The sequence below is a fragment of the Pelmatolapia mariae genome, linkage group LG12, assembly GCF_036321145.2.
Source record: "Pelmatolapia mariae isolate MD_Pm_ZW linkage group LG12, Pm_UMD_F_2, whole genome shotgun sequence".
Classification (NCBI taxonomy): Eukaryota; Metazoa; Chordata; class Actinopteri; order Cichliformes; family Cichlidae; genus Pelmatolapia; species Pelmatolapia mariae.
The window spans coordinates 15,433,665-15,448,512 of NC_086237.1; the positions used below are offsets into that span (position 1 = coordinate 15,433,665).

A 14,848-nucleotide genomic window follows, 5' to 3' on the forward strand; every position below is an offset into this window, starting at 1 on the left:
AAAAAAAAGAAGATTAAATTGCACTGCAGAGCCACTTCCTTCTCCCCTTGCTTAGCTCTGCGTAAGCGGAACAAATCCCTATAACACATGGATGGTGTTGCGCGCCTCGATTTGCTGTACCCGTCGCGTAAGTTTCATTTTCAGATCGTCTCCACAGCAACGCAAGAGTGACAGCTTTTGACTGAGCTATGTGTCACGCGACAGAACTGTGACACTGTTTTTCTGTTGACACCCAGTTCTCTTTTCATAAAGTTCAGCTTTTAGACAGTACAAACGAAACATTTGAGCGGTTAGTATGATCTAGATTGATGGAGACAACCGAAGACCCCTGGGACGTGTTTCTGTCATTAAAGGTAAGGTAATGAGAAACTTTAACAAGCTGATGTGGTGTTTAAGCTAGCTTACTTCAGGTTTGTAATAAGCTAAAAACCTATATGACAAGAAAATGGGCTCTCCTTTGACAATTTAGATGTTGTGAATCCGGTACAGTTGTTTGTGCTGCGGTGTCACCGTTTGGTTTATATTTGTGTTTTATCTTCAGGTTTGAACTCTTAAAAATAAGGAAGAAACTCCATTCCACTAAGTTGGGCGAGAATGGCTAACAACAGGGACGCCAATGAGAGCACCCCTCTTTTGGACTCAGACACTGAGAGCAGACCTTCACCACCGTCAGTCTTCGAGGGAAGAAGACTGGCATGTGCGGCCATCCTGCTGGCCGAGTCACTAGAGAGGATTGCTTTCTATGGCATAACGTCCAACCTGGTTCTTTTTCTGAATGGTAGTCCTTTTTATTGGGAGGGCACTCAGGCGAGCCAGGCACCACTCATGTTCATGGGAGTAACTTACCTGATTTCACCATTTGGAGGCTGGTTGGCCGATGCATACCTCGGAAAATTCTTGACCATTGCCGCAAGTTTGGTTCTGTACATTTTTGGCATGCTGTTTTTCCCTTTTATTTCAAACGAGGGCACCAGGATACACCTGTGCGGGGAAGAAAAGGCATTTCCTGTGCAGCCTGCTGAGTGTCTGAACACAAACGTTACCACTCCAAAAAACGTTACCTGCCCCATTCGTGCCCCATATTGTGGCCCAGCAGTCTATGGTGGACTTTTCTTAATTGCCTTAGGTGTGGGTACTGTGAAGTCTAACATCACTCCATTTGGGGCAGATCAGGTAGAGTATAAACAGCACTACTATGAGTTATTAAAGTTTGTATTACTGTATATAGTATTCTATTTTTATTCTATTCTGTACAGTTGTGTACTGTCTTTATTCTTATTTTATTTTATTCTAATTGTCCTTCATAACTTTTGCACTGTCCACTTCCTGCTGTGACAAAACAAATTTCCCACGTGTGGGACTAATAAAGGTCATCTTATCTTATCTTATCTTATCTTATCTTATTAATTAGGAAATACCTGGAATACCTGGAATTTCCTGTTACCATTAGCTTTCTGCAATTGGCCTGTATAAAATATGTAGTGGGGACATCAATGAAGTCAGACATGTGATGGGACTTTAGCTGCACCATGTCATTTCTCTGAGACATGCTCTTGATTGTCATGGCTACTTATGGCTGTCACCATTAAAAACTAAACATTTTGAAGCATCTTGTAGAATAGACAACACATCTCTCTGGAACACATGTACAAACGGAAACACTTAAAAACACTTCTTCAATTGTTCTTAGTTGGTAATAAGAAGTGAAACACACATCTGTCAGTTTAGTATCAAAATTATCTAGAGGGCCCTCCACAACACGCAATCATGGAAGTGGGAAAGTTCATCAATGGGGTCATTGTTTCTCAGAGTAATCTAATCAGGAGAGGATAAAATGTTTCAAAGGGAGCTGGCAGACCGAATATGATTAGTGCAATGTTATGTTCAAATACACAACACACAAAAGAGACCGCTTTTTTTTTTGGTAAAAGTCCACTAACATTAAAGCAAACGCAATGCACCATGAGGTTACTTTTTCCTGAGTACTGAAACTGAAATTTTTACCTCATACAGACAAAATTTTCCCATTAGTGATCCTCCAAAAAGTGAAAGTCCTTGGTGCGTGGGAGATTTGAATATTTAAGAGAAACAGAAGAGTCCCTGTTAAAATTGGCCGCATTCCTAATAACGACACCCTCTCACAGCGTAAAAAAATTATCATACTGATTGTTGTGATTTCCCCTTTTTAAGCAGAGTGCATTTGCATGAAAAAAAAAAGGTTTGTGACCTCTTTGGAATTACCAAACCTGGACTTGCAGTTTTGTCAGTCATGATACTTGGTCTGATCTTCAGTGACAATTGTAAAGAAACACAATCTGACTGAACATATAGCACAAATAGTTGGATTTATATTATTTTATTGTTTGTAGCAACTCGTTGTTGAACCTCCTTTAGCAGCTACAGCTTTCAAATGGGGGCTGTTTCCGGTAGCTGCTCATAAGACAATTTAATGTTTGTTTGCTAGTTCACCCAACCTTTCCTTTAAAACACAGACAGCTGCTCTTTAATTCAGTGATAACAAGCTATCCAAACAATGATGTTGGCTCCACCAGACTTTAAAGTTGGGATGATGGTGTTGTCCACCTTTTAATAAATCTCTTCATGCATCACTGATCTAGAAATGTCATTAAAAATTTGTAGATCTTCTAAGCTTTCCAACTAATGGCCGGATCGGGTTGTTTTGCTAGTAGTGTGTTTTCCCTTGAACGCTGTTATTCAGTTGTGGAAATGTCTACAAGTGTTACCACTCGGAGACAGATTTATTTTAATTGTAAATATTTCATTAGTTGTATTTTGTGTTGAGAGTTTATTCATATTTAGTTGAATTTTCACTATGTAGGGGTATTTGTCAGGGAAATATTCAAGAAATTTAGAAGAAGTATCACTATAAAAACACAATTTCTGTGTCATGTATGCACACTAGTCTTATTCACCAAAACATTCTAATGTGTGTTGCTCTGACAAATACTAAAACATATTTCCTCTTGTAGTTTCCTACTTTTTGTGTTAAGTTTAGTTTTTATTTCAGGTAACTTAAATGTTTTTGTAACTATAGTCTTGCTCCAGGTCTTTAGAAAAAAGCTTTTACAGCCTTTTATAGCTTCATATATCTCTAAATGCTTTTACAATCAAGAGGGAGGTGTTCATCGTTTATGTTAACCAATCAAAAGTCAGACTTTTATGCCTTTTTTATATGGAGGGGCACCCCAACAACCATCCAGCCTCATTTTCTTAATTGGATACCACTGAGGTTCACACAGAGTTGCGAGTTTAGTTAAGTTGTGTTTACTATAATTGTGACCTTTATGAAGCTTGAACATTTTATGAGTAATCATTGCAGAAATCCCAGTAATTTCAGATAGCTGACAAGAATTTTTTTCTCCAGCTATGCCATGATGGAATTACTTTCATAACTGACTCTGCACAAATGCACTGATGAACCCCAGAAAGATTTATGCTGAATGCATTGACCTTATGTTCAGTACGTTAGGTTGGTCATTTTAGCTGTACCAGTGCATCTTTTGTGCTTGTATATTCGCAACATATCCATCAGGAATTGAGAAAATCTTTTCACTCAAAAGAATAACTGTATGTGGGATGGATCAGATGATAATATTATGTGTTTGCATAGACAGCTATTGCAGCATTACTAAGCCAATATTATAACCTTTAATTGCAACCTTTTAAAGAATGCTAAAAGCTACAATAAGCAGATAAAGAATAAAGAAAATGTTGCTTCTATTGTTGTTCTGCTCATTTCACTCAGCTGAGATGATAAAACGATAAAGTTATTATAAAGTTTGCACAGTATTGCTATGTATATTTTACTATCAATGTGGCAAATGTGTTGACTCATGCAAATTGATGTTCAGCTTGTGATCACTGTTTCTCTTTGTTATTGACAGTTCACGGTTGTGTTTTTGATCATTTTAGGTTTTTACAAACTGTACTTTGTACTATATATTATAGCTTTGAGTCATGCAGCCATAGTTTAAATCAATTTAAACCCTGTTTCCTGGCTTTGAAATCTTAATCTTTTATATCAGAGGACTTGTGACTTCACTTATTTTTTTATAACAATCAGATGCTGGTAGTTAACTTACAAACTCATGACAAACCACTGTTGCAAAGTTCAGAGTACACTTACTCTTCTTACACACTCTTTATGTTTGGATTAAAGAAAAAAAAAATTGCTCGCATACGTACGTCACCCTGTGCTTTGTGTGCTCGCAGGTCAAAGACAGAGGACCAGAGGCCACTCGCAGATTTTTCAACTGGTTCTACTGGTCTATTAACTTGGGTGCCATCCTGTCACTGGGAGGTGTGGCCTACATCCAGCAAAACGTTAGCTTTGAGGTTGGCTACATCCTTCCTACTGTGTGCCTTGGGATCTCTTTCCTGGTCTTTCTCCTGGGACGTATGGTTTTCATCAACAAGCCCGCCGATGGAAGTGCCTTTACTGACATGTTCAAGATCCTGGCTTTTGCCTGCTGTTCACAGAAACCAGTGGAGCCAAACCTGCTCCGGTAAGAGTGACATTTCATACAGTAATTAAATACATATACAAACAAACCACACAAAGCACACCCGGATCAGTCTCAGTGGGACAGCTTCCTAAAGTAGTGTAGTGACGTTAGTTGGATGGTGACTGTGAACCAGTGGAATAAAATGGCTCTATTTTATTGGTAGAGCTTTATGTTAAAGCCTCCTTTGATCCACCTGTATAATTCTTTTTTTTCCCCATTGGTTCAGGCATTCATCTTCGTTCCATGTGGTTAAGTTATTCTGAAGTGCGGATACTTGACTTTGAACCAAAGTAGCACTATTAGCTCATAAACTTGACATTGAATATTTTAAGTTGGGCAGTACTGCTGCCTTTCAAGAATTTCTTATTAAGACATTTTCTCCAGAGATGGGGATTATAGGCTTTAGAAAAAAAGTTTCTTTCATATCTCTAGAAGTGCTGTTGTTAAAGGCCGAGAGAGTCACATAAAAGGCTGATTCATTTCCCACTTAAAGAGCACAGACCAATTCTAGTTTATTCTGGATTTATTTTTAATTTATGCCATTAATTACAATGTATTTTTAAACAATTTCAATCAGGTTTATGTTTATTAAATTTTTCCTGTGAAACAGCAAACCGGCACTACTGGACCGTGCCAAAGTGACTTATGGAGGGAAATTTCCTGAAGAGAAAGTAGAGGAAGTCAAAGCACTGGTGAAGGTCCTTCCAGTTTTCTTTGCTCTTATTCCGTACTGGACTGTATACTTTCAGGTAAGATCAGCCGATATAAAGTTAGATCCAAACATTAAAACAGCATTGCGCATGATGAGAAATGCAAAGTGAGAACACAAGAGATAATGTGCACACATTATCAGGTAAAACGTTGTTTGTGTCAAAACTGGAGAAGAATGGTGTGCACCAGACACCCTGGTGATCACAAAGTGGAGAACGACTTCACGCTGAGACTCTAATCTCCTTTTCGCATTACAGATGCAGACAACGTACATCCTGCAGAGCCTCCATCTGAAGATTCCTGATACGACCCCAAACAGCACTTCTGACTTCTCTAAGGTAAACTGAAGTGGAGACACTCTCCTGCACCTCTTTCCAGTTTAATTAACAATTTTAGTGCCAGTGTGGTCTGACTTGATTTGTGCTGTGGCACGCTTAACTGTTCTCTAATTCTCTGTAGTTAAACATAACAGCGCGGAGCTCTAGCCTGCTTTCTCACAAGTGGTTTTGATCTATATTTTTTACTGCTGAAACTAAAGGAGTCAGTAGGTCACTGACACACAACAGCTGGAGGCAGCAGCAAAGGCTGATAATGCAACGGGGATTAAGTGAGAACTTCATAGACTAATACCTCACAGATTAGCAACCTGGCTGGCACTGTATCTCACCACAGCAGCGCCTCCACCTGTTTCTGTTTGGCAAATTTTGCTGGTATACCTCTCTCTCACTTTGCCTGAGTCTATTTTCATTTTGGCAAATTTAAGTTTTCGTTTTATAGTGGCACTAGAAAATAGAGAAAATTGGGTGGTGGGGAAGGACCAGTGGAGTGACATTCAGTAAATGGTCCAGCAAGGAATGGAGGACTCAGTGCTCAGGCATTTGTGCCTATGTGATACACGCCCAATACTTGTCTATCAGGACAACCGTAGCAGATTAGATGTTGAGCGCTGCGGTGCTTTGATGACTGAAAATCAAAAGGTTCAAAAGCAATGAAATTAACTTGAGTAGTAACAGCAGCTTGTGTAGTGCAGTAAGTCTGTTCATATTTCTGAACAGGCATGCTTGAGGTGATTGTGAAGTGTACCGACTTCACAGAAATGTGAAGTGAAACACTTGTCGGTAAACCTCGCAGTCTGAGTTAGTGCCGTTGAAAAGCCACAGCAATACTTGACTTGGAACACCGTGAAACTATGTGACATGGCTTTGTTTACTTGTGTAACATGTTTACAACTGTGTTTAAGAACTACATTTCTACAAAGTTTTCCTAAGTGCACCGTTTATCTGGTAGGACAAAATGGAACTAGGCCCTTCCTGCTACCGGCCTCGACATTTGTCATTATCAAAAGGGAAGTGAGAATAGATGTCTCGTCTCACCTGACACATTTCAGTGGCCAACCTGAACAAAAACTGTCTCTTTGGAGAAATGGCACCCATACTACTGTAACTACTACTATGAGGTTAAAATTTATGAATTTAGAGTAATTTTTTGACTAGTTGCTTTATTTTTGGGTTTGATTGGCAATTTGAAAACAAAACTACTTGAATTTGAAAATCACATTTTAAAATTAAAACTGTTTTCATGGTAACCCACAATATATTCAATACTTCATGCCCTGTTACTCGTTCAGAGGATAAACAATTTATTATTCGTCTGCAGAGATTACATATTTCTATAAGCTTTTTTTCTCTAATCTGTTACAATAGATTATAAGGGTTAGAGCAGTGAAGCTGCAGGAAACTTCATTACATGGTTTAGAAATCCCCCCAACGTCTCACACCAACTTGGACATAGTAATCAAGTATATGTTTCTGCAGTTATCTCAGAAATACTTTGCAGTGATCTAAAATTATTTGTTCCATTGTTCTTCTGTTTTTAAATTTGTTTTTTTAATTTCTTAAAAACTTGTTTTTAAAATCTCTCAATATCTCAATAGTAAGTCAGGCGTATGTACAAACCTCACTCTGATCTTAAGGTGTGAAGAAAATTCTGTGATATTTGCAAACGATCGTAATGCTTAGATGCTGAAATTTGAGTCACACATTCACAAGTGTTCCTTGAGCTTATGCGCACAGGATCATTGTTGCAAGTCTGAAAACGTGAATCTCAAAATTGGATTCATGTGAAAGCCAGTTGTAGCACGAAATGTGATAATGATCAGCCATGCATGATGTTTTACAGCAAATAGATTTTTATTTTATTTATTTTTTTGTCAATTCACAGTCCAAATGTAAACAAAAACACTGGGTTACTACTACTACTACTGAGAGGAGTGTTTTTCTGTGCATCTACTAATGTTTGAAAATGCAGAACTGCGTAGAGTACACACAAGAGGCTGCAGACATTTGCTGGAAGCGTGTGGTGGCTTCTCCCAAACTGAATGGCCATTGCAATTCACACAGTTGTGCGCTCTCAGAAACAGCCACGTTATCAGCCACATATCTACTGTGCCTCATGACAGCATGTGATAAAAGAATCCTATACTATCATTTATGAAAGATTAAAGGCTCTTCCTCTCCTTAAATGTAACAGTACGTGTAGCTGAAAAACAGAGCATTCTTATTGAAATTATAGTTGGATGTAATGTGTTCACAAACACCTAATAGTATAATTTTACTGCTTTCGTGACTCCCACATTAACCCTAAGCCAACTTTTACCTTTTAACAGACACAAATGAATACATATTACAAATGTAATATTATAGGATATATTAAAAGCATGCTTCAATAAGTCTCCTTTCACGCTGATCTAAAGGTGGTCTAGGGAAATAATGGCTAAAATGCTCACAACCTGCCATGTGCAACCATATTTTTATGGGATACTTTTTGATCCCTAAATGGTGGCACTATCCAATTTTCTCAAGATAAAGAGCAGCAGAAAATATAAATCTTGCAATAAGTCTTTATCATTTCCCAAATTGCTAAATCAGTATACAGTATGTATGTGTGGTTTTCTTTTGGGGAAGTGGGGAAGAAAACAAAAAAACACTGAGATTTGTGAGATTTGGGCCTGATGAGACACCTCAGTCATTCATGCCAGCCTTGCCTTGGCAAAGAAGTCTCATTTAGCACTTCCTATCATTTTGAATATGATAATGTACAAACAAGAGAGAAAAACACTCTCTAAGAAGCTGCGTACAGATTGCCAGCGGTCGCTCTAAGAAATGGAAATTCAATTTGAGAATAAATGATCCTATCAGAAGTGTTAAACCAGAGACACATCAGGAGCTCAGATGGCACTTGGAATTTCAATTGCACAAAACAAAACAAAAAAAACAAAAAATCTCTGCTCCAGCAGTTTGCACGGTTACACTGCTCAGTCAGTGAGATATTGCCTCAACTTGTAAATACTTTGTATGCTTATAGTGGATTTTCTGTTTGATTGATATGTCATCCAGTCTGTTTACACAGCACAATTATTCCTTCCAAAGATTACGCTTTATCGTGATAATTCAGAATCAGCTTTGTCAATTTTGTCTCACATTTAAGCTTTAATAGATTAGAATGTAAAAAAGAGAACTTATGAATCCTATTAATACTAGTGCTGCTGCTGCTACGGCTGTGAATAATAAGCTTAATATTTATTCGGTATTGACTGCCTGCTTGCATTGCTATAGATGCTATTTATGTTCTTGTTTTTTTTTTTTTTTAAATTGCTTCATGTTTTGCTTTCGACCACCTGGGGGTGCCAGAGCAGTATCAAGTCTGAAGGATGCACAGACTCCAGTGAATGCAAACATTTGTCGAACTGTGTAGTTTTCATACTTTGTTGCTTTTTGTTCTCTTTCATCCCATGTTTCTCCCCCTGGATTCCCCAGATGACGTTCCGCTTCCCGCCTGCTTGGCTCACCATGTTTGACGCAGTGCTCATTATCATGCTGATTCCCCTGAAGGACAAAGTGGTGGACCCGATCCTGAAACGGCGCGGCCTGCTGCCCTCCTCCCTGAAAAGGATCGCAGTAGGGATGTTCTTTGTCATGTGCTCGGCCGTGGCAGCGGGTGAGTGCACCCACAGCCGAGTTCTCTGTACATGTCACTTAAATAGGACAAACACAACAAAGGAAAAAAGGCAAAGTTGGGTGTTATTTTCTGTGGCAGATGGAACATACAATCAGCAGTTCCAGTGCCACATCTACTTCATCTATATTTTCATTACTTTTGGTAACATGGCTTTAATACAAAGCAGCTTCACCGACATGACTTGAATATGGTCACTGAATGTTTTTTTATTTTTTTATTGCTATTCTGGTGTTGCTTTATGTGGGACTCGAAAGATGGTTTGTCACAGATTTATAGTCTATTCCGGAATCCCATGACTTTCCATCTGGCAAAGGAAAAGCAGCAGATATTGTCCCCCCTCACTCAGTAGCTTATAGAGAGCGCTGTGGCATCTAACTTTTTAGTCCTGTGTGACTGCACCAGCCGTGCTCAGTCGTGTTCTTTTCCAGTCTGTAGATTGTTTTCGAAATAAAGCTTCAGCCAGGCCTGTCAGTGGTTGCTGCTGCACTGATGCATCCAGGCTAAAATGTTTCGAGCATGAAGGCAGGAAGAAAGCCAATCAGCAACACTCCTGAGAATCAGTCTACATTGTATTCCACAAACGCTCCGCTTTTTCTTACACACAATGCAAATGTGCAAAATGAACATATTTTACTATTAGTGATCCTTAGATATTGACTAGTGTGGTTTTATAGATGGGGAATAATGCACTTAATGAAAATAAACAGCAGTTGTTGGGGATAATTGTGAGGGAGTCTCTGTAGAACTGGCCGTTCTTTCATCTCATTTCATTTCATTTTTGAGTTCGTAGTCAAATGTCTTAACAACAGTTTCCACGACAAGCATGCTTTGTATCCTTATATAGCACAAGCAAGCCGAATCTACAGTTTTCAACAAAACACAACTGAAGTGTCATAACATTAGGTCACGATTATTTTATGGTATATTTTACGTCTGTTTTTACAAACTGATCTTATCTCCACGTATATGATAAACTTGTTCATTCTTGCTCCTTTATGGTCATCTGATAGCTGAATGTTAAAAAAACAAAGCAAAACACCCCCCCCCTCCCAAACCCAGCAACTTAATATATTAAAGCTCACCTCATCGAAACAGTGAGTGTAAAGAGAAGACTGTAGAGTCCTCAAATTTTCTAGTCTTGATTGGCAGAGTAAGACCATCAAACTAATCTTTTTCAATCAACCTGATGCGGTAGAATGATTATTAACCAAATCTGTAGTGTTTATTTTTCAGTTTAAATATCAGAGGATGTGAGGTTTCTGACAAGTGAAGGTCCTTCTAATATTTTCATTTTCATGTTCCAAAGCTGGTTAGCTGTTTGCTTTTCCATTCGACTTACTGAAATAAAGTGCAGCACTTGCATTTAAATTCAGGCAAAATAAACTCAGAATATTGCAGAAGGCTGTTTTGAGTTCTGGGAGTGGAGAGAATGTGTTTATGGTGTGGGAATTGGACAGATGAGTGCACAACTCGTGTGCGACAAATTTCTGACCTGGATTCCAGGAGACAAATCGGAGGACTCTGTCAAAGTTTTACAGTAATATGCTTTGTAAAGTGAATTACTGAGATGCAGTATAATGATATTGCATCTGCAGCTTATTTGAATAATTATTCAGACAGCAGTAATTTGCAGAGCCTGTGCACCGTTTATCCCCAGAACTGACTCGATTCACATTCGTTCAGTTACGCACACTGACTCCTGGGAGCTGCCTTACACTGTTATTACATTTCGAGCTGCATTCTAAGTTGACTTTACTCGGTGCTTATCTGTAGCTGTCCACAAGCTAAAATCATGAAGTTCAAAGACTGACAGATGGATAGCTGTGAATGTCCAAGTGTGGCATCTTTTATCCACAGACTAGATAGTTGTCACACATGACACTGTCGGCACGCCGCACCGCTGCTCCTCGGCGGTAGCATCTCTTTCATCTTGTTGTGTATTTGTCTGGATTGGTGCAGCAGTATTTTACACGGTGAAGCTGTTTGTGCTGACACACGTGGTACGAGGACAGGTGGACTACCCATGCAGTGAAAAGGGACTACTGAAGGCATGCTGCTAAGCAGACAGTGGACTGTTTCTGATCATTTATGTACAACACTCCCAGACTTTGGCCACATGCTGACCAGCTCTCAAAAACTATGCTGACATTGTTTTTTCTGTTGTTTTTTTGTTTGTTTGTTTTTTAGCATGCTGTCTCACTTTTCTCACTTTAACTAAATGAGATCAGACATAAAGCTCAATGGCTATTGCACCCAAAGCATTTCTCTCTCTCACTCTTTCTCGCCCTCTTTCTCCTTTTTTTTTTTTTTTTTTTTTCAGAAAAGCTGGAGAAGAGTTTCCAGGGATCACGCTGGGTTGTCTGTTTTGTGATATTTAGTTAGGGTGGGTGGGGGGGAGCAGAGATGTGTGCGTTTATAGTGTGCGACTTGCTCGGGGCAGCTCAGTGGCCGTGCTGTTCGAGATGGACAGCTGGTATTATAGGATATCCGGATTACAAGGCTACAACTCCTCTCAAATATAGCATTAAGTGCAGTTATGATAGGAGGCTGTCTCTGGGAGTTATCTGGAAATAGCCGCTGGTTACATGATAATAGCTATCGAATAAAGCTTTTAGGAAGCAGCGGCAGTTGATGACAACTGCCTGGTTCTTATTATTGAATCATCTGCACCGTCCCATTACCAGCTGCCAGAATATAGAAGCTTGCAGATGTGATCTTAATGAAGTGTAGGCTAGCCTTAAAATTAGCTAAATCCTTAATGGACTGTTCAATGTTGAAAACTCTAAGTCTGGCAGCTTCTTGCTGTATGTTGGTGTCACGGACTTTAAAGTATCCTTTCCAAAATATGTAAGCCTTTTCAAATTACCCACGCTAAATATATATGGCGTGTGTAATAAATTTTAGGTCATTTTTTTTGCTTTCCTCTTAGTTAATTGTTCTTCCTTGCACTGTTTTCTGTGTCCACCCCATCAGGTATTTTGGAGACAAAGCGCCTGGAGATCGTCAAATCCAATGGTACCATTGACCAGATGCTTGGGAGCGTCATCTACCACGCAGCAGATTTGGCCATATGGTGGCAGATCCCTCAGTATGTGCTAATTGGAATCAGCGAAATATTTGCCAGCATTGCAGGTACAGCCAGTTGACATCCTCTGTGAAGTTTTCAAATAAATGCTAAACGCTTTCATTTAATAGTGCGATCAGGTAAACATGATGACTCAGACAAACGGTAAAATGTCACATCCTTCTCCAGAGTAAGAGACTTGTACTTTGAGTTGGTCAGCTTTTCCCTTTGAACATTCAGAATAGATTGGGGGGCTAAAACCCATTGTGCCTATTCCTGTAAGCACAATGCAGTGAAGACTAATGTGTAAATCCTTTTTGAACAATTTGTTTGATTTATTGCCATCCAGCACCAGCTTAATGTGTTTGTGGGTTGCAGTCCATACTCCAGAGTAAATAGCCCACAACATCAATTGATAATTGATTATCCCGATTTTATCACACTACTGCAAGACATTGTTAAGTAATGGGGCATTTTCCAAATAAGGTGTGGATACAGTAACCGCTTTTTAACAAACAGGGAGGAAAAAGCAAAGCTTTCATTTTACGTCCAGTGCTCTTGAAACAGATAGAGGAGATGGCGAGATGCATAAATGTACAGATACTGTATATACACGATTAGCCCCAAGGTTATATTTGTAATTGCAGTGCAAGGCGGAGCATGATATAAAGCTTTCACCTTTAATGTTTAATAGCGTGGTGAGCTGACATTTTTAGATATGCACCATCATATGCAATGACTCTTACATTGGGCCTTTTTCCTTCCACAAACAAGGGACGGCTCAAGAGAGATAATACTAACAAATTGCACTGACACATATTCACTTAGTTAGCTTTCACAGCTGACACGCTGTTAATAAGGACGTGTTACACCATAGCAAATGAAAGTTTAATTATCAGTCCAGCAGTTTGATAGATCTGACATTTACATCTGTGTATATACACCAAAGAAGCAGAAAATGGCTCTTAAACATCCTATTAAGATTTCTGCTTATCAAATTGCACTTTTAGAAGGATTGTACTGCAGATTTACATTCATTTACATTTAACATGACATAGTATAACAGGTGGTTCTATAGCAATAAAAAACATCGCACTGGGTCTGTCGTGTAGTATCTGTAGCGTGGATTGCTTTTCACATTAAATCAGAGTAATATTTGCACCTCTAATTTGTAATATTTTGAATAGGCTCCTAATTTTTCATCCAGCTCTACCATTTGTCCAGTAAGAAGCAGCAAATACGTTAAACTAATACTGGTAAGGCTTTGTAATTACATTCCTCTTTGTCAGCGTAGAAAATGTTACAATGGCTGAGATTCTTTGTGAACATTATTTAGTCGAGACAAGACGATTCTAAGAAAACAATTCAACCGTATTTTTTTCTCCCCGCAACATTTTTTGCTTCAAATTTGAAGTGTTTCATTTATTTGTTTATTTTTCTCAGAGAAATACATTTCCTGTCATTTATGTTTGCAAAAGCGATGAAAAAGAAAAGAATTGCATTGGATCAAGGCAGGTCAGAGTAGCTCTTGGTTCAAACAACAGCTAGAGTCTTGTTCATGATCATTTTCCAGGTATCGGCTCAAAACTGCTCGGTAAGAAACTCGCGAGAAATGAGAGTCATTTCATTTCTTGCGAGCCCTGGCGTGAAGAGTAAATGCCTTTTCATTAACAGCTTTGGGGAGAGCATATTGCCCCAGTAATACAATAATGTGGGGAATTGCTTTAATGCTGTTTGTGTTTGTAAGAAATGGACTAAATGTGAAATTCTGTATGAAGTTGTTTTGCGTTGAACGCAGTAGCAGCTGTGGGCCATTTTTATCCTTTAGCATGCAGACATACAGAATAGGGCAATATACCTCGCATTCTGCTTATCTATCTAATTGGAATCTTTATTTTTTTGCTTTCTTTCTCTTGCAGTCATTGCCTCGGGCATCAAATTATCTTAGTGATTCAACTTTGTTAATCCCTCTAGGCATGATTGAGTCATTCTCCTACTACTATGAAATGTCCTACAACATATTGTGTGGTCTCCGGTGTAGTACATTCTTTATTTCTTACTTAAGAGTGAAAATGAGACCATTAATATTTAGGACTTGAAGGAATATCTGGACAGTCCAGTTCCCTCAGAAAACATTTGTCATCTTTAAAAATCTCTGGAGACTGAAATTTGTTTAATGAGCTTGGGTATTATACAACCCTTGAGCGGAAATCCATAAGGCTTCTATAAAACACTGGAACTTGGGTAAAGAGAGTCCCTATGAAAGCCAAATCCGAGATTTAACAAAGCTATAGGGATCCTTAAAATAAACTTGCTCTCCCCTCTCTCTCTCCATCCCACAGGGCTTAGTTCAAGACAAAATGTCTGACAGAATTGTGGCATGTGTCTGGTAAAGAGGAATATTTCCCCTTAGTCATCTTCTGTTTGAATAAATCTGTGTAAAACCTCTGGTGCTATCAAACTTCCTGACTGCAGTCCCCAGTCTTGTATGGCAATGGGTAATGCTTTCCACATATGCCACTCAAGTTCG

The 14,848-nt window shown here is 38.9% G+C and overlaps 1 protein-coding gene across 1 annotated transcript in view; it reads left to right on the plus strand.

The window, feature by feature from the left end:
• Positions 1–177: 177 nt before the first annotated feature.
• Positions 178–14,848, plus strand: part of slc15a4 (solute carrier family 15 member 4) — a 28,214-nt gene continuing 13,543 nt past the window's right edge. Inside the window, exons 1-7 of the mRNA XM_063490551.1 lie at positions 178–353; positions 542–1,173; positions 4,234–4,526; positions 5,137–5,275; positions 5,495–5,575; positions 9,053–9,233; positions 12,228–12,386. Coding sequence (XP_063346621.1) covers positions 595–1,173; positions 4,234–4,526; positions 5,137–5,275; positions 5,495–5,575; positions 9,053–9,233; positions 12,228–12,386 — 1,432 coding nt within the window. The 5' untranslated portion in view covers positions 178–353; positions 542–594. The remainder of the gene's footprint in view (positions 354–541; positions 1,174–4,233; positions 4,527–5,136; positions 5,276–5,494; positions 5,576–9,052; positions 9,234–12,227; positions 12,387–14,848) is intronic.